The sequence below is a fragment of the Sinohyriopsis cumingii genome, unplaced genomic scaffold (genome assembly GCF_028554795.1).
Source record: "Sinohyriopsis cumingii isolate HCF-2022 unplaced genomic scaffold, ASM2855479v2 utg000873l, whole genome shotgun sequence".
In the NCBI taxonomy this organism is placed as follows: Eukaryota; Metazoa; Mollusca; class Bivalvia; order Unionida; family Unionidae; genus Sinohyriopsis; species Sinohyriopsis cumingii.
Window position 1 is genome coordinate 1,954,590 of NW_028315938.1, and position 24,223 is coordinate 1,978,812.

Below are 24,223 nucleotides of genomic sequence, written 5' to 3' on the forward strand. Positions count from 1 at the left end.
GCAGTCTGTGGTGTCACTAGGGAGTTAGTTGGATCGCCTGGAAAGACTTTCCTAGCAGAACCAAAAGACTGGGCGCGTTTGAAAGGTAGTTTCCCTGGAAATGTAAGAGTCAACCAATATTCTGGCCAGCCTCTGTCTCCAGACGCACTCCACTGTTTTTCAACTGCCCTGTCTAAGTGGCCAACTCAGATGTAATGTTTATAACTTGTCGATGTCTTTGGGGACTTGACTGCTTTGACCGTTGGGTTTGGAATTTACACAAGGAAGTATCTTGGCAATGTAAAGCATGTCAATCGAAGCTCACGACATTCTGATGAGGCTCTGCACACCATACGGAATAAATGCACTTGCTCCTTAAGTGACTGCCATTTTCACGAACTTTGCTAAACAGTCAGATAACAACACAACATAGGCCGCTTGTGTACATTGTGTTTTGTTGTTTCGGTAATTGTTCATTTTTTGGATCCAAACTCATTGCAGAATTATTGTACTGACTGAAATCCAAACAGTTTGATGGGGCTGTCTCAAGACTGATCTCGAATCGGTAAACCTTTGCTCGACACGTTCTGTTACTTCCGATTTTCTGTCATTTGTATTGTATTGTTTCACGGTTATGTATTTTTTCTATTTCATAAAAGATAATCGTATTCATAGGTGTGGGGTTAGCTTCTGCAGACAAGCCATTAACATGTTGCTGTGATTTAATGGCAAGATGGCTATCATGTTTAGGAGTAGTTATATCAGTTCACGGTACGCTCGTCAAAAGTAAAAGCCATTGTTCAATCTGTTTGTAGGTTTTATGGTTGTGTGCTTTTCTGGCTGACCATTGTACTGCAACAGAGTATATAGCTTGTCAAGAACACGCGTAGTTTGCTGGTTAGATGATGGATAGATGACATTACATACATCGAAAGGAAAGGTTACTATTGCAGTTGTTTTGCTAAACACCACATAATTTTAGTAACATCCGCTCGCATTATTCCTTATTGCTAGCACATGTGACTGTTGTTCCTACAGCGAAAGTGCCCTCAGCTTACTTCGGTTTGGCTTTGGGTGCTTTTGCTCGTCACAGTGATTTTGCTCGTCACATTGCTCAATAACGATCTCATTTACATCATCATTCTGTACCTATCAATACCGGTACGTTTCTAAAGCAAGTTGTCGCAGATATTCTTGAACCAAGGGCTTTCATTCCGTATAAATTGCAGGAACTTGTTCTGCAACCTACTCATGTACTACTATTGATATCTTAGTATTGGTAGGCATGACTAATGAATTTTTATTGATTTATTACCTGGTTTGCGAAGTAATGCAAAGGTCCATGGTGGTTAGACTGGTTAAAAGTTTCCATGCATGGGCACTGACCAACGGTTGAGACAATCGCAGTGAATGCCATCATTAAGGAAACATTGACGCGAACCTAATAGAAAGAAATAAATGCGTGCCGTTTCAGGTCATATCATTGCTGACATTGTACTCCTGTACTACCAGATTAACACAAACTAAAAAGCATTGCTCATGTTCTGTTTTCATGATTGCCAAAAGGAAGAAAAAATAAAATCCGACACAATGGAAACAATAGCATTGTTTTTGCTTTTAAGCTTAAACCCAAAGTTTTGTATTTGCCGGAACAGCACCCGTACCTGATGCACTAGAAGCTTCCGCATCGTGGGCAGGAGTTGCAGCATTAGAGCCAACCCTAAATTGGAGCACAGGCCAAATGGAGCGTACCTCGCCACTTACAAAAACCTAAGACTGAGTAAACTAATTGCGTGCGTGTATATCTTTAAATTCAAGGTTTACAGTGCAGTGTAACCAGTCGATGCATGTTGTCAAGATCTCGTATCGTGATGTCCTAATTGTTCCACTTGCAGAGTTTACACAAATATGGCATTCCATGGTTGACAGTACGCATTAAAACTAAGTCTTGTCACTACCACAAACCACCTATTTTAAACAATGAATGTGTATGGTCGATTTGTATGTATAGCCGAGAGGTCTGTAGAACTGAGGGGCACTTATCAACATTAATAAATTGCGTCCCATGCGCATGCAAGTTTTCATTAACCCATACAGCTCAAAGCCAAATAATTGTGCACAACGTTTGTTATCATGCATACCACTGTAATCAGCCAGCGTGGCGCTAAACCTTACAAGTATCACACTGCAGTTCTCTGTCATTCCAGGAAGACTCGATGATCTCACCAATGGTGTGAAGGTCGCAGAACCCATGTGTGATTGTACCTGTGGCTGGCGCTGAATAGGGAACACAATAATCTTGTTGTTATGGAACATAGACAAAGACTTTATACCAAATATGGCTGTAGTAGATTCACCAAGTGCAACATGGGTACTGGGACCAACATGGATTGACAATATTCATAAGCACTATCGTTTGAGGCAATAATGGTCATATTGCTTCAAATTATTCGATTCAATAGCAAAGTGAATCGAAGTGTCTTCTCAGTACATAGCTGTAGTGATGACCGATATAGCATTTGACTCCGAACCACATTTATTAATAATTCCGACTGGTATTTGCTTCTGACTGACAAGTCCAACACTGTAATACAACATTGGAATTTCAGCAAGCCAGAGCTTGAGCCGCAAATCTGGCAGAACTATGGTAACCTCGAGGATTGTCGTATGCCCAAATGATTTGGCATCAGCGTCTGTAATCATTTGCTGACAAAAGATCTACCGCAGTGTAACTAGGGATTTACTGTTGCCAAGTGAAAATGATTATAGCATACGTGTTTAATGCTTCTGTTCTGGATAGTTCGGTGTGCTCTGTATAATGATCTAGGCATGGTTGCCTTGTAGCCTTTCTGAAACACACCTTGTGGGGGCAGAAACACTCTCTTGGGCAAACAAAAAGATCTGTAGAAATAGGCGTGAGACGAAATGCAATTATTATCTTTCCCATGACAGGATTTTCCCGTTCACGTCTAAAATGACTAGTCAATGCGAGTTCAACTTGTACCACTTATTTGCAATTAGGGTCTGGTGCAGAGAATTTATAGGCAGTATTTATGCTTGACATGTCACATAGATATTCCCACGCATTGGTGCAGCGACTCAGCGGAAGCATTTCTCTGTCTTGATTGCACAAATCCAGATGTTGATCTTAGAAATGCTATTAATGTCCAGCAATATTTCTTGGCTATGGTTGAAGATATAGCCATACACTCTGTCAATGGCCCTGAACTGCTTCATAAATACCAAGTGCTATTCGAATACACTATGCTTTACCTGGTTCTGTTTGACACAGATATCGTTATTGATACATATAGGCATGCATCGTACATACATTGGGGGCGTATGGAACCTTTTTCCTCCTTTCTCAAATTTAAGATTGTATATAACATTATACCCCCAGACCAACACTTCTGCATGGACTGAAAACACAACTAATATTAATAGTTTAATCTTATTTTATTGAATAAATGTCCCTCCAATGACACCACTTGTTCTGATGTTTACGTCTTTACAAAGGTTTTCTCTGTTCAAATGAAGTGTATGGTTCATTAAGTCCTTCCTAATTTAAAACTGCCTTGCCTGAATCATATCATTGCGAAATTGTTTATTGTGATCAGCGGCGAAAATGACTACCAAGACCAAGAAATAACGCATTGGAAATGTGTTTTTTACATATACACGATCTTATAAACTGAATCATTTATCAATTGAAATAAAGTAGGCAGATAGTCTTGCAGTGTTCCTTTTATTTTAGTTAAATTGCATAATAGTCTAATATTTCTCTAAAATAATCCAATAGTTTCTCATTTTGTGTTTGCGTGAATCAGCTGGAAACGTATTTCAGCGATACACATGTATACACTTTGTACCTTTAAGCGAAATGTTTGCATCGGCAGAGTCGTATAAAAAAACTTTTGTCCACAGTCCCTGTTTAGAAAATCGAACCTGAAAGGGATGTAACAAATGCATTCTAGTCAAAATTCAAGCGACCGCGAGGTATCATTCACGAATGCGACCGAGCCAGAGCCAGGTCCTGGTATAAAAAAACAAGTTGTCAATGCCGGTTTCACCTGTGCATGGCACCATCGATGGAAGTATATCTAGCATAAAGACACCACGAATATGCTTCACTAAGTTTGTCATCGATGTCATTACGGGACAGTGTACGCCTGGTCATTATCAAATTGTATCAAGCAATTTAAGACCTCCGCCTGAGAACATTTTAAGGCTCGTTTCTGGTAGATGGTTTTCATTCGTATACGACCTCCAGCCACTTCTTCAGCGCCGTCTCTGGTGCAGTTTCTAAAGGCTCCAAAGCCGGAGCTTTTGCAACCGCTGCTGCCGCTATTGCTAACAACGCTGGAATCGCTGAAAGAAATGGAAATATTCCACCGGTGGTCGCATTAAGCTGAGCAAGTTGTGTTATGGTAATACATACGGGAATGTTTCCAGGCAATTGTGTTGGAGAAATTTTCAGTGGAACCGCACAATTGTTTGTTTTAAACCGATTTTCATTGTATCGTGCTCTTTTACTAAGGCTATCACTACGTGACAGCACAGTATCGCTTAAATAAGTAACAGGTTTAATTAAGAATTTTTCGCAGGTGCATCAAATGATTTTGATTCGTCCACCTGCACCCTCCAGCAATAGAATCTTGTCCGAAAGAATCACATTATTCCATTTGTAATTAACATCACCAGCAAGATCTATGCGTGCGTAAAAATGCATGTCGACAACGGATGTTCTGACGACAGATGTTCCAAAGAAAAGTAATATATATGGTTCAACATAAGAAACCTTGGGAAATCTGCAAACCAGTGTCGAGTTTTAAATGCCGGTCAACGTACGACTACAAATTATGGTATGCATGTGCAATGTGAGTAATGTCTGCTGCATCATGAAAAACCGAATGTCTTCAGAAGGTTCTTGATGACATTTTTATCTGCAAAGAAAATCACTCCTAAGGTGTCAACTATAATTTTGTTCTTCTCTAGGTTATTGTCCCAATATTACATTTTGAAATACTACAAACACATGTCCTGTACGATATTGTTGCGTACATATTTGCCAAAACAAATTGTATCAAGCAATTTAAGACCTCCCCCTGAGAGCATTTTAAGGCTCGTTTCTGGTAAATGGTTTTCATTCGTATACGACCTCCAACCACTTTTTCAGCGCCGTCTCTGGTGCAGTTCCTAAAGGACCCAAAGCCGGAGCTTTTGCAACCTCTGCTGCCGCTATTGCTAACAATTGTTCAGTAATGGCAGTGTAGAGGTGCGATATGTGCGAGAAACGACAGTTGATTTGGTTCCCGACTAAAAGAACGATAGAAAACATGATTATGTAGTCAATAAAGGAGTTAGCACAGGTATTATCAAAGTTAATGTTTATAAATGAACTTTACCAGCACCAACCCCAATATGACAAATAGCATTGTTGGATGTATCCTTAAGAAAAAATGTGATTTTATGTTTGGGCCAAAATTAATCTTACACACATCTCTACAAAACCTAAGTATTAGACTGAGGGGTAATGCACACACAAACCTTGATGCATTGCAAATAGGTTGTGATTGACTCTGTGCAAATCCAGGATTGAACTTAGCGTTGACGGCAAGGACTACTGCTTGTATTTCTGCGTTTGTATTGCCAGCATGGTTTTGAGGTCGTAAAATATTATACGATCTGTGATCTGCTTGATTAGTCCTATCTTTGTCAAACATTATTATTGGAGCAGCTGTTCGTGTGTAATCTCGCTGAATCTAGCTTGTCTCAGAGTTGCCAAGAATTGCCCATGGAATAATGTGCACTGTTAAATAATGTCATGAGCCGTTCTTGACAAATACCACTTGTGAATTAGCACCTTAGTTCTATTGTCGGCTTGGATAGGATTTTCTTCAGGATCCAAGAATGCCTACACGCAAGACTAAGTCATAAAAATGTCCTGCACCTCATATTGTAATTTTAATTCATTGAGGTTTTTGGCCTGGATTGGATACTACTGAAAATCTATTTTACTTTGATCCACCCACACAGACGCGCCAATATTAAATGCTTGATAAGATATATCTTGAATTGAGTCATTGTGTATACATTATTAGTTTTGTATAATACTGTTGCTCATATACTACATAAACAGCATAATCCCGTCATTGATTTTTGTACTGAATACTATGTGGGCAGGAATATTTCCTATGATAGGAAAAAAATTATATAACGGATATACTTTGCTGGTAGAAAAACATATATATATATATATATATATATATATATATATATATATATATATATATATATATATATATATATATATATATATATATATATATATATATATATATATGTATGTATGTATATGTATTAAAGTCTGGCTGCAGTAGCTATTATACCATAGCAAATCCTCATTTAAAGATCGACTCTCAAAATATTTGATAGGAATTTATGGAGATCACTGCAAATGGGGTTAGCTTACTAAATGACTGAAATGGTAAGCTTTTTAAAAAAAATAATCACTTTTTCGTTTGACTGTCTTTTTGAAATTAATACTTTTTTGTAAAAAAAAAGTCTCAAAAGATGTTATACCCGTTTTCGGAGACATGGACAAGACTTAATGACAAATTCATTCACATAGAAAGAAGATTGGAACAGGAAGGGCTTAAACACGGTCAGGCGCATGAGCAGAATGACATAAACAAATTACGTAATATAGTGCAAGACAAAATGGAGTCCCTGATATTGTGTAGATCTCCCGCTACACTTGAAGCATACAAAGAGTATTATGCAAATGAATGTTCATATGATCTAGCTGTACTGATTAGGATATCCCATAAAAAGTCAATTGAATACATACTGAAATGCAATGCAACAATGCAAAAGCAGCTCAGCGGAATTCTTTGAGAAACTTACCAATGTATGCTACTAGGAATAAAACACCTAAACATACTGACGAAATTTGCGAAAGTTTGACATTATTAGATACGTCCCTCAGTCTGTTGGTGTTGCACCCGGTGATGGGTTAACGAGGTTATTTCAGCGGACTCCTTTCTGAAAGATATTTTTGCTATAACTGCAATGAAAGCACGTTGCGGGGACTCTGTATAGGCAAAATTAATTATTTGACAAAATACTGATTTACAACTTCGTGGTCCTTTTGGAAGCAGTTTTTATACGATGTATATAGTGCTTACCCTCAGTTAAACATATGTTGCATATATATATATATATATATATATATATATATATATATATATATATATATATATATATATATATATATATATATATATATACAAAGTTCGATGACATTGTGCCGTAAGCGATAAGCAGTAAAATTGTAAACTGTTTAATGTCATATTGATTTAACATTTGACCGTCATATTTTATGAAGGCCAAAAATGTTTGAAAACATCTAAACAAGCTCGTGCTATGGTCTTAATTGTAATATTCCTCAGAGCACTGTCTCTGTAAGTAGTGTGGACACGCAGATTATCCTCAACTATTATTAGCTACCCGACTTGGTCTAAGATAACGGACCGACACAGTTTACCATTATTCTGCTAAACTATTCATCAAATGTAGAAATAGGTTGCTGATAAGCCGTAGGTATCTCCTGTTTGGGTTTGCTAAACATTTGTGGATTGTGACAAGATTTACAGCAAATAGAAACATTACTTTTTAATATTTTCGGCTAAATTAAATGATTCAAGAGCTTGCTATACGTCTTCTTCACTCCCGCATAACCAGGGGCTTGTATATTTATGCTTAGAACTTCCTGTCGAATGTTATACACTTCTACGTGTTGATATGACCATATGACTATTGAACAACAATTTGGTATCTCGTTGACTTCCAATCACCAGAGTACCCGTAAGAATATTTATAAGGGTCTTGTTCTCTGCTAGATTTTATTGTAATGTCAGTCAGAAACAACGCTAAATTAAAGCCAATTACTGATTATTTGAGTTCCTCTGGAAATCAATGAACAGCTATGACAAGGTAAAACAAAATTCAGCGACTATCTTTATAACCTGAATATTTTAATAAATGAATACATTACCCCAGTAAAAGGGGTATTACATATGTGTACTCGAAATTAAAGCAGTAGCACAAGTTCAAAGAGCATGACAGAACAGGTGTATACACGTAATGACAGAACAGGTATATACACGTAATGGCATTGAACCTATATTCCATGACAGAACAGGTATATACACGTAATGGCATTGAACCTATATTCCATGACAGAACAGGTATATACACGTAATGGCATTGAATCTATATTCCATGACAGAACAGGTATATACACGTAATGGCATTGAACCTATATTCCATGACAGAATAGGTATATACATGTAATGGCATTGAACCTATATTCCATGACAGAACAGGTATATACACGCAATGGCATTGAAACTATATTCCTGCTTTCAGCTTTAATGTTAACAGTTAAGACGTACGATCTTAAGCGAAACGTGTCAATCGACTCCACTCTAACTACATTAATCTTAGTAGTAACTTCCGTAACATATCACGAAAGGCATTACTAAGATAAACCATAATCGTAGAATACAAATGTTTGTCCATTAAACAATGAATTTAAGGCAAGACAATGTGTAGGGACATGATATAGAAACTCCAAATAGTCGATTTCAACGGCTGTCTTGAGGTCACTATGGACAGTTCTGTCATATATATATATACGTGTGTGTGTGTGTGTGTGTTGTGTGACTAGATGCATTGGAGGCCCCGAGTGGCCGAGTGGTCTAAAGCGCTTTCCGTTACGGATCACTGCCATCTCACCTCTGCCTGCGTGGGTTAGAGTCTCAGATTCGGCCAATGTGGGTATGTGAGAAAGCCTGTCAGTAGCTTCTTGTGGGTCGTTGATTCTTTCCGGGGTTTTTCTAGGGCTCCGCCATGTATATCCTATTGTGTGCTTAAAAATGGCGTTAAACCCTACAAACAGCAACAACAACAACAACAACTAAATGCATTGTATGATATTTCCGTCATAGGTACTTGGGGCACTGTTGAACCTGTGGCTATTTTCCCTACAAGAAATAACATATATTCCATGTGGCATAACATGGAATATTTTAATATTTTAACCTTTTGCACAGATATATGTTTACACTTATTCAGAAAAGAATGAACAAAATATAAATGTAACTGATATTGACCTTGGGACCTATTATGACTCCAAGGGCATATACACTGGCTGTTGACGTCGTAATTACTCAAATCCCTACCATGCAAAGTTTGATTTCCTGTAAATAGCATTGAAATGCTGCTGATCTGATGTCTAATATAGCCACTGTCATTCATCTTGCAATTCTTGCCATCGCTACTTCTCCTAAGTGGAAGAAATATTGAGTTTGAGTTTTCAACAGAATATATATATATATATATATATATATATATATATATATATATATATATATATATATATATATATATATATATATATATATATATATATATATATATATATATAATTGCCTTTCTGTGATATCTAGTCTCTCCTACATGATAATGCTATCACACAGACATCCAACATGGCGGTGGGATTCAGCTGGCTAAGTGGTCGACAGCGCTGACCTTTATTATTCATTGCAATTGTACCTCTGTTTGGGTGTGTTCGAGTCTAGGGCTTGTCCAGTATAGACCCAGTATAGGGCTTGTCCAATATAGATATTTGAAAAAGGTTGCCAGTATCATTCCGTGGTTATGTAGTTCTAGCCAGAGGTTTCAAGAGTTTTACCTCCAAAATTTAAACTGGGTTCCCTTCTTGCGCTGGGAATAAACGTTATGCCCATATCAGCAAGAAACACAATATCCAGTATGGCAGACGCAACGGTCATCTTGAAAATCTTTTCATTAGTCCTACTGATGTCCAATTTGGCCACTGTGGCTAGATTTCAGAAAATATTGTTATTGCTAGTATTCGTGAAGTGAATGCAATATCGGCATTATACTTTCCCCAGAAGACTTCGCATAATACCCAGACGTATGATATCTGCATGACTTTGTCCGTCTTTAACTTTGTTATCACTTATCTACTACAGGTCTCCTTCATCTGTTGTCTGGTTGGCTTTAAATTAACATGGTGCTGATCTTACATCCAATATAGCAAACAGAGCATCCATCTTACAGGTGTTGTTATTACTACTCATTCTGAATGAAATGTCATATCAACGCGATTTGTGTTGATGAGGTGAATAATTATTGTATCTAGTTGGTTTTAAACAAACTGTCTCAATCTTATATCCAGTATCACCATTATGGCATCCATCATAAAAATTAGCGCTTTTGTTACTTCTACTAAATGGAAAGTAATAACAATATATTGCTATCACAGGAGGATTAAATGTGATCTATAGATGGTCCTGAATGCAAAACGTGTTTTAATAGTGTCTTTTTTCAATCAAAGTAGTGCCAATCAGTATGTCTGCTATGGTGACTAATTTTAAAATATTTGACCCAAGAATATCAGGGATATTTCAACACCCATCCGGCAAAAATAACAAATTGTCACATCTTGATTTCCTGAATTTTTTTATCAGGATATTCTTGTTGTTTTTTAGCGTTAACTTTTAATAAATAAATTGATACATGGTTATGCAGTGGCAATTTTGAAACAGATACTGATGGAATGATTAGCAAAGGTTCTGAATGTGTATTCAGTTTAGAACAACCAACATTGCATCGTTTCATTAAATGTGTAAGAAACTCAACCTTCTCTCGTGTTAATTCATTAGGCTTACCAAACAATGGACAACTAGCATCACGTGCATGCCAAACATCGTTCAACTATAGAATCTCCGTCTACTGTACATTTTGAACCCCTCATGAAACTGGTTCAGTTTGCAAGACATTTGTGTTAAATATATAGATATAATCAGTTAGGTCGGTCATGAAAATGGTAAGTATCTGTCTATATGTATGCAGATATACGATAAGAAAATGGACACACTGATTAGATATTCATATGGCCGGCATTACGGTCTAGGATAGGGTCCACAATGACTTTGAAAAAAGAGTGTTACAAACACGAAGTTGTGCCTCTTCAAAATAAAAATAATGCTATTGAACAGTTATGTTAAGAAAAACATTATTTAAAAATAAATAATATAGTTTCAAACATTGTCAGTATTGTAAGTAAACTAATGTTGATGACTAATGTTGTATAATGTGCGCATTAACCAATTCTAGTCCGTTTCTACTAATTTCCCAGTAATGCTAACTTTCATGTGAACATCGGACGAAACAGTTGTTTCAAAATATGGATATATATCCTCTAATTACAAATTGTAGTTCCTGCGTCAAATACAGCCAAATGCGTATCGGATTACAACTTGACAAATTCTATATACATTTACATCCATTAAACGAAACTAAGCTATTTACACATTTGAGTGTTGCAGCATTAGAAACAGAAAATGGGGGAAAGCGGATCCTTATAGATAATGTAAGAGATATTTGCATATCAATGGAGAGATAGTTGAATTGATGCAAGAGGTAAAATTACTTTACAAATAGCCAAACATTTTGTATTTGTAGTGCATTATCATAGGTTCCAATACCCTTATATTTAGGCCATAGTTAATGTATTATAAAATGTTAGAGTACATTTTCGTATCTATTAAATGTTTGTAGGATCTCCGTGCCCCATGTACAAACGTCTTTAAGTTTGCTTTCATAGAGTACTTTCCGTTAATTGCTCTTTAAAATATAAATATTAAGTTTATTTGGTTTATGACCTTTCAGATGCAGAACAATACGATAGACTTAAACGATTTGTAAAGATTTTCAATGAACATGTTCGAAAACAGGAAGCAAGTGGCAAACAAGACGGCCAGAACAGGATTGGTGACATTTCTGCCAAACGCGAACATGAGACAGAACAAAGTGCTGATACTGTTATTCCACAATTTATTAGTCAACCGGTGCAGAGCAAGTCATCAGTCGAAACGCCGAATACGAGCTCTTCAATACAGCAGTTTCACGAGTCTATTGTTGAGGAGGATAAGAGATATATTTTGCATTTAGGTCAAAATATGAGTAATGTCGGCATTTCAGTGAATGCAGTAAAGCCCAGTAATAGTGATACAAGGGAGGATGTGGTAATGGAAATACTTCAATCAATCAAAAGGAACTCATACCAAATAAAGAAGAGTATGCAGGAAAACGCAGCATTGTCAATGTGGGACTTTGCAGGCCAGTGTGTTTTCTACTCTACTCATCAGACTTTCTTGACGAGTCGTGCAGTATATATCTTGGTCATAGATCTTAATCAGCAGATCACGGATCTAATAAAAGACGATAACTGCTTTCTTGATCTAGATGGGATCAAACAGTGTAAGGTTTACGGTAAGTATGTCATGTTTAGCTCTGGAGAGGGGCTGAATTAGGGGAGTTTAGTGCCATTTTTCAGGGCATAATGGGCTCCAAATATTGGGTCGAGTTATGTTCGGGTTAGACCACTCTAACTTGGGAAGAACCAGTGAGCCATTGGAAACTACTGGTAATTTATCTCACATGCCCAAGGAGGTCGAGTTGAGACTCGAGCAGAGGTGAAATTAGTGAGTGATGTATAATGGCAAGCCCATTAAATCACTGGGTCACCCATGGCCCAGTAAAAATGGTGAATATTCGGCAGAAAACGAAAGGATATACCATACAAGTCAAATTAAATAAGTTTCTCTGAAAGTCCGAATTTAAAAGAAAGGAATATTAAGCCCCAAATAATCAATTATGCCAGGCTACGTAATTACAAACTGGCTTCAGTTACAAATTACATATAAGTTAAAACAACACAACTACAAACAAGTAAAAGTTATCAAGGTACACTGCATTATGTCCATTTGAATAAAGGATTACGATACCCTTTTACGTGCCTCTGCTATTTTCTCAAATCTATGTAAAGGAAAACCGGATGTTAGGTTTAAAAAACGCATTTCTAGGTAATACTGTAAGACCCGCAACTAATTTTAGCAATTGATAGGTATTCCTTCTTAACTGTAATTATTTTCTTCTAGATTGTCTCAACTATTAACGAGGCATCTTGATAATGAACAATACTCGCATGTTGCGCCTTTTGAATTGGTCAATTCAATTTATACAGATTACCGGAGATTTTCTGCTATTATTACTATCATAAAAAACAAAAGGAACACAATTTTAAAGTTAGGTAGACGAGAGAAATAAAATAAATTGCAATAAAAATACACGAGGAATAACACATTAGAACCCAGAAGTATGTATTTTACACAACCACCAAATACTCGGTTCTCAATTTTGGTTTCGATGTCACAGCTGTATTATTGGAACCTCCCATATTAAATAGGCAATATTACATCAGTCTCGCCGAGTTTTCAAACTTCTGGTGACTTTATCAACAGTACGTTAGAAAATTTTCATCATGAGCAAGATTTACATGAAGAATGTATTTAGTCGGAATTTAGCACCAACGTGGTAAATATTCATCGAGGTTTCTAACAAGAGAGGCATGTCCATATTAATGGTTACCACTGCATCTGGTTACTTGACATTTTATGGACCCTGAGACTGTCTCAACCAATATCACTAAACATCGTATCATCACAATTCTAGATGAGTCTAAATGGGAGCATCATGATGTTTTCATGTTTGGAATATATATATATATATATATATATATATATATATATATATATATATATATATATATATATATATATATATATATATATATATATATATATATATATATATATATATATATATATATATATATATATATTGTATGTACACCGTACCAGTGATATATCACGAGATTTATACATTTTTCATTAAAAGGAAATGTGACTTTCATGATTTTCATTTTAATGAAAAATGTATAGAACTAGTGGTATATCATTAATGCAGCGTATATACTGTACATATATTTTATTTATATCACATACAAATACATATATTTGCCCTTTTGAACGGAGTTAAGATTTACTAAAGGCAGCTGTGTAATAACCAAGTGAATGAACTCACATCCCCGAGTGTGTCCGCTACAAAATGTATTTATATGCCATTTTTGACTATTCACAATCACCTTTGCATATTGATAAGTTGATTGGTTTATTATTTTAGGTTATATTTGTCTTAACAGAGATTAAATCAATATAATACACATTTAAACATGAAAGATGATTTTAATGATGAAAGTAGAGCACTACAAACACTCGGTTAACTACGTCAATCACATGAACCCTTAGCCATTGACGTACCGAGACATGGAAAGTAATGTGGAATTGTAACTAAGCAAAACGACTAACCAGCAAGATGTAAATAACATATAAATAATATATTTACATTTGATCTAAGTCATTATTCTGTTTCAGTAACATTACTACCGACGATAAACTCTCTTTCTCCCTCTGGTCGGTTTGACTTTAAAAGTCTCTCTCACTCTTTCTCTTTCTTACCTTTTGGTCGGTGTGTCTTAACTTTTACCATCATTCATAAGTCAAGTGACATCGTGGATTGAAACAAACGAAAATCCTCTATGCTCGTCATTTCACAGATTTTAGCCCGTATCTTGCTACGATGGTACAGACGGGGGGGGGACGTTTTCATATTTAATTCATAATAATCGACTTTCAGAGCATTATTATATGTTTAAGAAACAACAACAACAAAACAAATATGTATGTGTACCACGTAACCGAGAAATTTACCGTATAATATCGACATGGTTTGCAAAGTTGTATCATTGATAAGCACTGTAGATAAATCCCAAGGAAAAAGCACACATATCATTACGAAGTTATGCATGAGAGGGGAGGTGGAACAGAAAGCAGAAAGGATTGCGATGAAATTGTGTATCATATTAAACTCATTTAGACAACGGAGATTGTTAATAAATGTCGTCGTCACTAATGACTGATGTGTGGAAATTGATCACTGATCTAGAATCAGCTGCACACGGTCGCGACAATGTAATATATGCGTATTATTGAGTCACTTGTGGATCACAATTTGGTATGCCAGTATTATTGGTAAATCAAACAGCTTTATACCAACACTTTAAATGACATGCTATTTCTAATGTAAGGGATATATATATATATATATATATATATATATATATATATATATATATATATATATATATATATATATATATATATATATATATTATAACTGACATAAGTCCAAACCATTGAAATTAAATGTGTTCCCGACTTGTGCCATTTATTTTGCGTAGAAAGAATAACACTTAGTTAATGAATGTCAACCATTTTAGTTTGTGGTTTTGTGTTATTATTAATTGTACACATGTCTACTTCGGTTAAGAATAGTTATGGTTATTTGTAATTTAGTCCACAATAAGTTCTGCATAAATTTGTATTTTGTATTGCAGGAAAATGAACACATGTTTGCATATTAGAAAACCAGGTACTTCTTTTAAATCCATAGAGTCGCAACACATCACGTTGTGTACTTTATTGTCTAGTTTCAGCTTCTACGGTTTAGGGCCCAAACATCTATTTTAGCTAATATTGGCAGTGAGCATTTTAACAGAACTATAGATTTGCATTTGAAAGTTTATTAAGTTCAGAAAATATTTGCCTAAATACTCTTATTGTGCCAGTATTCACTGCAAGTTCAAGAACAAAACAGTTGTTGCAATTTTTATAACCTTATTTTTCTATTATATTATGAGTATCACAGATTGAAATCTTAATTTGCTTTCTAAAATTATAATTACAACCCTCCCTGATTATACCCTCTTGCTGGTGCAGCTGAATATCTACCCAACTGTGATATATTGAGGAGAACATGGTATAAGAAACTATCGTACAGCGGAATGATCAAATAATGGTATTTTGAAAAGGACATAGGACCTACTATTAGCCTCATGATAAATATAATCATAAATATGTTCTTAGTAGACAACAGATGCAAGACATGCTATTATTAAATAACTCCCTAATGGACTTTTGGTAGTAAGACATCATCCAGAAAAATATATTACAGAATTATCATACAATCATTAGGATAAAGTTTTCAGTTACCATAAATAACCAGAAGATATACTGTTATCATACTAACCTTTAATAGAAAGATCTGCTATCAGACAATATTGTTTTCATAAAATTTGAGTCAGGTTTTTGATTGGCTCATCATCGTTACATTTAGCTTTGCACGGTGATTTACGCTCCAGAAACACAACATTGTACTTGTGTGAGGCTATTTAGATATCATTGCATGGGAATAATAGTATACGGTAGTGTATTGGAGGGGCATCGTCTCTGATGGGAGAATTGTCGTGCCTCTTCAGTGGCAGCTTGTCAGCCTTTCTTCCCCACATCAATCCAGTTCTCATCTGTTGTTCAAAGAAGCTGCAAACCTCTTCGACTACCGGACTAAACCAGGTGAGAGTAGCCAACGCTTCTTAAAGCGTCCATTTCAGGCTTGCCTACCTAAGAATGTGGAGACTGGATTCGGCGGACTGTACGGAGGAAATCGAAAGCTAGTTCAACTATAGAAAACATATATATTTAATGAAAGCATTTATAATACCGAAGAATATGCATTTCAATTAGCAGGACAGAATACTGGCTTAAATATAATCTGTAATTATTTAACCTCCAATATATCCATTATGGTAGTAGGGAAAGAGCGAATTGCATTTTGGGGTTGTTGGATGATCATATCCACATTTTATTGGTACCAATTATGGTGTTTAATCGGTCCTCACAAAAATGGTGCTAAGTTTACATTCAAAATGGTCGCCGTGATGCAGGAATGAACGCTCAGTAGTTGAACAAAACAACGGAAATCTTGCAGTTCATGACATTATTTCATGAGACTCTAGTCTTGCATATGGCTCTATTATACTATTGGATATATTTGTTACTAAAATAGAAAAACCGTTGTTAATAACAATATTAGAGACATTCAATGAATTCTCCCTCAGAGCCAATTAATAAAATTTGACCATACATGACAGAGAGATTCAGGGGATGGCGATCTATCAGTTTTGTTATAATGATATATAACCAGTATCAAATATAGCTGCAAGAAGGTAGGCATAATAAGAAAGAAAATGTTTTTACATGAAATTTCTCAATACCCACTGAGTACAATTTGAGTAAACTTTACAGAAAGAATCCTGGCTTGACGATCATATCATATATTTTTGTCTTAAATAAAAACATGTATCCTTGTATATTCACACCTTTCTCTCTGAACTTTCTGAGGGAGGAGTGAATTCTTCTTAAATGCTAACCTAGTATCAATCATGATTACTATGATACTCATACTAATTTTAAAGTAGGTATATGTTCTCTCTTCAGACCTGGTTGAAATTTGGTTAAACTCTATTCATTCATGTGCGCCATCCGCTGAGGCCTGCATTCCTCCTGTGATATTGGTTGGAACACATGTGGATCAGATTCCAGAGGTATGTTTAGATGGAGTTCAGGCAACCATTAATATAAACTAGAAAATGTAGGCGTTCTATCTGGCCGGTATAAAAATGTTCAATCATTTCTGTGATAGAACTGATATATTTCAGTTTTTATCAAAAGTTACATTACATGCTCGGTATGATTTACAATAAATTTGACCAGCTTATTATAGTGTAAATGAGAATTTCTCAAATGTGCTGAAATGCAAAGGTTTTCCTGTGAAATAAATATAGGATTATTATATGAGACCAAATAAATAACTTATATCAAAATGTGGAGTTTAAAATCTTTTTCGTAATATCGGATAGTACCACTGTTGCATAGGAAAGGGCCAGTTTTCATTGTGATATATTCATCTTTTGATTATTTGACGCAAACAATTTGCCTCAAAGTTACCAGCGGGCCATGTAAACTATATTGATTTTGTGAACCATACCCAAAGTAGCACACAGGGAGGAACAACGGTAACTGTAACTAAGTTCAAGAGGAGAATCATTACTGCTAAATGATGAATTAAATTCGCTGTATTAAAAACTTGCACAGAGGAGACTAATGATATATATTTAAATATTTTTATAATGAGGTAAGGAGATGGTGTTATGTTATTTAGCAATTGTATCAAGTATGCTTGTGAAATAGCATTGAGTGTGTCGAGTGTTGTCTATCATATGTTCCACAAGGAATTGTTTTACCAATATGGAGTCCATATTTGTAATCCAATTTCAGCCGAACCGGATTTAGCTACACGCTTTTGATACTGAATGAGATTCACACATACGAATGAGGTTTTGAGTTCGATTGGGTGACCTTTTTACGACTCTGTAGGCCACACTTTCTGAATACTTAGAAATATTAACTTGGAATATGCTTTTATGATATTGATACCTTGGACTTGTTGATAATGGATACAATGCCAATAGTTTAATTAGCTGACTTTATCCCTGATTCGTTTTTCTTGTTACCTATCAGGGATCAATTATTTTGATAAAGGTTAAAATCTGCAATTATACCATGAAATTCCTGAACGGTTTTAATAATGAGCAAGATTCATACATATCAAATAGGTAATTTTGAAACTGATTGACAGAGCTTTTTGCATCTCTGGAAGCCATAATGCGTATCTGCTTTTGGTTAAACGAGGACTGTGCTTTTATACAAGGTAACGTGCGGCGAATTCACAAGTGCTTGTTTTCACTCTGGAAATTATCTTTTGATGTGATTGCGATAAACTTTGTTCAAACTTACTACCACTAAATAGGGCTGTATATTTTACCAAGATTCATACTGGATATGCCGAGCTTGCCAGCACTTTATTCTGTATGATCATATTGTTTCAATATTGGTATAAAAATTATCACAATCTATAGCATATTTCATTATAAGAAAGATATATTCATAATAATTAGTTAATCATGCATTTGATTGGCTGAGCTATCTACCATTCAACAGGCTCAATTTTGATCACGTTTTGCAAAAACGTTTGTATTGTCAAGCTAAACGAATGTGAAGGCTTTCCATCCCATCTGCTACAATAGTCTGGTCACAACAGGTTCCTGGCTGGTTTTATTGTCTTTGTAGCTCAACAGAGGGAAATGTTCTTTTTAATTTATTGGATCATCTGATCACTGTAATTTGCCGGTGAAGGCTTTTGAAAATATTCTTGGACTAAGAATGTAATCACATACATTCCATGTTTTAAAAGTTACTGCAACCTCTGTTGTAATCTGTTGTTTTCATCCAACATATATGTCTATATTTAGATAACAATTGCTAAAGTGTTGAATTATCTGTATTAGTTTTCTCACGTAATACTAAAGTCTTTTAATCTACCTTTCTTTTAATCTAAACCTGAATAAAGCTAAATGCTTCCTCGATTTGCCTAGTTGAGCCTTCATATAAGATTTTTTCCATTGCAGAATGTATATTGTTATACATGGATAATGTTATTTACTTTTAATATTTTATTTTGTTTTAAGGCAAGTGTCAGAAAATAAATACTTTTAAGTTTCTTGGGGCGGGTCAGAATTGTTTTTTTTTTATAAATATTCTCAAAACGCCCCCCTAACCTTCACCCCACACATTAAATCATGGCAATTATTTGTCTATTTCTGATACATAGGAACGCAAGTGGACTAACCGCTGAGTATATCAGTAGACAAAAGTAGAACTTATCCACATTTTAGATATGTTCATATTTCCATAAAATGTAAATTGATATTGTCCATAGGTAGGTCCAAACATTGCAGATGTGTTATACTCTGCTTCATTTCATTCCTTGTTCTCCTCATTGACAGTGTAATTTATCTTAATTGATTGATGATCAAAAATTCCGTATATCAAATTTTGTAATATCATTGCTGATGAGAAATATTGACAGCGTTCACGGCTATCAAACTGAGAAGATATGCAATCACATTAAGACATAATATAATAGCATCAGATAAGAAACATGTACACTATATTTTATATATTCAATTTTGTAGATGCAAATCTTTTAAAAATGCATATAATTGGCCGTCTTATAAATCTATTAAATCATGTTTTGAATAACGGATTAATAGAAGTGTAATTAAAGTGCAACCATATGAAAATGAAGGCATCATTCTCTTGGCCGTTACATACAAACGGACAGACCTGCCTCTTTCTTTGTCTCTATATCTCTATCAATCTGTCTTAATGTCTGTCTTTCACCTTCTTTAATGATGGATACACATTACAAAAACAGCTTTGATATTTTAGCGTGACGATTAAATGCATATTTTCTAATCTTAATTAAACTCTCCCCAAACCTCATTTATACACAGAAATATGACATCGAGGTTACATATGAAACTTGCTACTTAAAGAGTATTTTCTATCTTCATATAATTACTGCATAATGCTCTACATTTTGGGTACTGCAAATATTAAAGGTGTCCTTGAAACTTATAATCATCCTACGGGGTGAGATGGGCAGGCAATTTGACCTTTTTTGAAAGAATGACATAATCATTGCGTTTTGGAATTGACTATCGCATGATAAGATGTGAACCTGAACAAGGTTTAATTACAATTTGGTAGAGGTTAAAAAGTGAAACCATAATAATGAAGTGAACAGTTAATTTAACTTAGGCCATGCTGTGAACAAGACGTTGAGGCTGAGGTATGATACACTGGCAGACCAAGTTATATGCAAGACAAAAATGTATTCATTTCACCCGTACATAGATAGATGTAGCTAATTTGTATTGTTTTCTTGATGAGAGTTTCACCTTACGGCAGCAAGCATGGCATTGGTATATGATGCACTCTTCAGTTAGTATATATAACTCAATAACTTTTTACGAGAATACATTCAAGGGTCCAAAAATTATAATGCAGGCAAGGATTCTATCCACGGTATTGCTTTTTTTATTGTCATGACTTCGACCTTGAAGAAATGAATATAGCTGTGTATGTGAAACATCATCTACCATTATATTATTATTATTATTGTTATTATCAATATCGACATCATTGTTATCATTGTCATCATCAGCCTAAACGTTAACGTGCTGAAGTCTTGTGTTCTTTGAACAATGAATCATTGTCATCGGCATAAACATCAGCGATATCTGTTTAGCATCAATATAACAACAATGAATAAAATTCCCAGATCAAAGATGTAAATAATATTAAGTGACGGAAAATAAACAGTTAAATTTCCTTCGGCATGTTTAAAACCAGTTAATATTTATTCGCAGCCATTGTACATATTCACAACGATATTTACTTGAAGAATACAACTGATTGTGAGATGAAATGTTCTACAAAAGATATTAACATTATATAGTGTGTGTGTGTCCGTTGTATATATATATATATATATATATATATATATATATTATATATATATATATATATATATCAATGGAGTAAAGAGCGGAATAATCTCACGCACTGTGTGTTTTGAAACGAGGGGGAAATACGGAAAATCCCCACAATACCCATACACCCATCCCAGCCAAGCCTTAACTAATCGGGAGAGCTGTAAATTCGAAACCTATTGGCAAGATTAATATTCAAAGGTATATTATTGCCTCATCTTTCATGTATTTAATTTAATTGAGTATTACATTGTAAAAGATGCGTATTTGCATAGTAGGGATATGTATGGACATACTGTTTCAAAATCGTCTGTTTAATGGAAAACAGGGATAATTACCGTTCAATATATGGGTGTGGTGTTCTACTAAAGGCATTCACGATTTTGATTTGCATGGACGTCTGAGGTTATTTTACACACATTTTAGAGAAACGTAATTAATAGATTATACCATTTGTTTCAAGTACTTCTCCAATTCAAAATTACGTTTCGTGTTATTTTCCATAAATTTAAGCTGAAGAGGTTTGCATGCTCCAATAAATGATACATTTTAAGAATAGTTGGACTAATGTTAAAAAAAAGATGAAATTGTAAAACCAATTGTGTATTCCCATCCTTGATACAAAGTGGATTCAGTTTATTTACATTACAATCTTTACTATATGTAAATTCTCAGACAGCTGGTATCTTCTGACGGGAACACATTCTTCTTTTAGATGCAGCGTCAAGAGGTCATCAACGAGTATAGAGAACAGATTTTAGGACTTCTGAAGGATAAACGAACCTTAAAACACGTGGACAGGTTTATTGCAATCGATAACACCCAATTTGACCCTCAGTTAAAGACTCTCAAAGAAAGGATTTTCCAATTAGCTTCTGGACAGGCATATTGGGGAGAAGAAGTACCTGCTAACTGGCTTCCCTTGGAAGAAGCACTCATGAAACTAAAATCGTCTGGCTCCAAGGTACACGAAAAAGAAACTTACAGGACTTAAATAATTATAATACTATTTTGTGCATGATAGGTACATTAGATTTCCAATTGAATCGGAAGAGTACATTATTTTATCACAGACAATATTTGCTCCATCTAATGATGTCCCATAAAGCAAGTGACGCGTGGCATCAAAATCATTTTTTTCAGTTAACCAGTTATAAAATCAAATCCTTTACTACGCCTACGGTTACTCTTGCATTTAATTTAACAGTGCCTTTTTCGAAGCCGACGAGTACTCAAGTGTCTCACAATTTCCAATCGAAGAGAACCTATTGTAATCACTTGAATATGACTTCAAAACAACCTTTATCTGGGCTGAAATTTAAAAAAGATTATCGTAGCATGTTTAGTGTGATATCTAGTTCGTAAGTAGATTCGCTTCCCATCGTTAGCATGTAAATAATGTAACAGCAATTCTAAAATGCATAGTAGTTGTTGCCAGTGTAAGTACGGTAACAAGGCTAACTTAATATGTATGCCCCAACTTTTGTTCTGCATTGTCATTACGCATAGTGTGTCGTCCACTATCATTTGTAAATTTCAATTCATTTTTCAAATGTCTGGACTAGTTTATATTTCACCCAAAATTGTCAGAAAATGCCCTGTCATAGTGGTCTTTTGAGTTTCTAAGATACCCTATCTAACTTTGCTGTAGAAGCGAACAAAATATATTCAAATAAAGTAAATAAACTTCGATCAAATTTGACACAGAAACATGTCATGATGGTATTTGGGGATTGTGCATCCATGCAGATCTGATACCTAATATGGTTTATATTAAGGAAAATATACACCTGTATGATAAATGATTTTAAAAAAGATACAAATTAAATAGCTCAAAAATTAATAAACCTCTTACCAAATAAAGGAGCCGCTGGCACAGTTTCAGCAAACTTGCGATTCGTTTTGGTAAAGTCATTTAACTTGATTATATAATTTTCTGATTGTTTGACACATATTTGTAACAAACCTCAGGCACAGATTTATAACTTTAAGGAAATTGCGCATCAGTCTAGAACATTATAACCACTGTATTATTTGTTTTATTCTTCTGGATGTACAACTATAAACGACCAGTAATTGTCGCAAAGAATAACTATTTTGATACATGTTTCATCTCTTATATAAAGATCCCACACTAACAACAGCTATGTTTTTTGTTGACCGTTAGAGATATTGGAATGAAATAAAAGTATTTCTTCGTTATTATTTGTAATGATGCATCTAAACATTGTAGATGGTGTAACAAAACAATGATTTAACTACCCTAAACCTGTCCAAATTAAAGAACGACATTTATAAAACCTTGGTGGATGTAACAGCGTCACCAAATAATTAAACAAAACTTTTGTGATTTAAACCAATCTTTCTTGTAAGACTTTATATATATATATATATATATATATATATATATATATATATATATATATATATATATATATATATATATATATATATATATATATATATATATATACATGTAACGAAGACAATGAAAACTGTGATTATTAAGGGACTATTAATATGATTTTTTAATTTGAAATACAAATGAGTATACTTTGTTGAACGCATGAGTAAATATATTCAATAATTTTCCTCCATTTTTATAATCTCTTCCTATTTCTAATATGTATAAATTTATCGCGCCCACCAAAGCCTTCCATGTGAGAAAATTTTTATAACCATCTTATTTATAACCTCTCCAGTTTCAACTCTAGTTTATTATGGTCAGTTTATTCATTATTGCAATAATATTATATCATCTCTTTTGAAAACTTACATAGATAATTCGTTAAAATTTAGTGCTAGTACAAGATTAACCAAATGTTTGGTATTCTTAACATTTAAAATTAACATCAAGGTGTCACTGCTTGTACATTGACGCTTTTACCGTGCTTTGAATACGAACATTTCTTGGTTTTAAACCACTTCAATAACCGGCTATAAAATATCAAGCCA

General features: G+C 34.7%; 1 protein-coding gene across 1 annotated transcript in view; it reads left to right on the forward strand.

Annotated features, from left to right (window-relative positions):
- The window catches only part of LOC149773150 (uncharacterized), a 108,214-nt gene that overhangs the window by 10,638 nt on the left and 73,353 nt on the right, over positions 1–24,223 (forward strand). Inside the window, exons 3-5 of the mRNA XM_089946719.1 lie at positions 11,743–12,345; positions 17,310–17,416; positions 21,984–22,232. Of these exons, the coding sequence (XP_089802845.1) occupies positions 11,743–12,345; positions 17,310–17,416; positions 21,984–22,232 (959 nt within the window). The remainder of the gene's footprint in view (positions 1–11,742; positions 12,346–17,309; positions 17,417–21,983; positions 22,233–24,223) is intronic.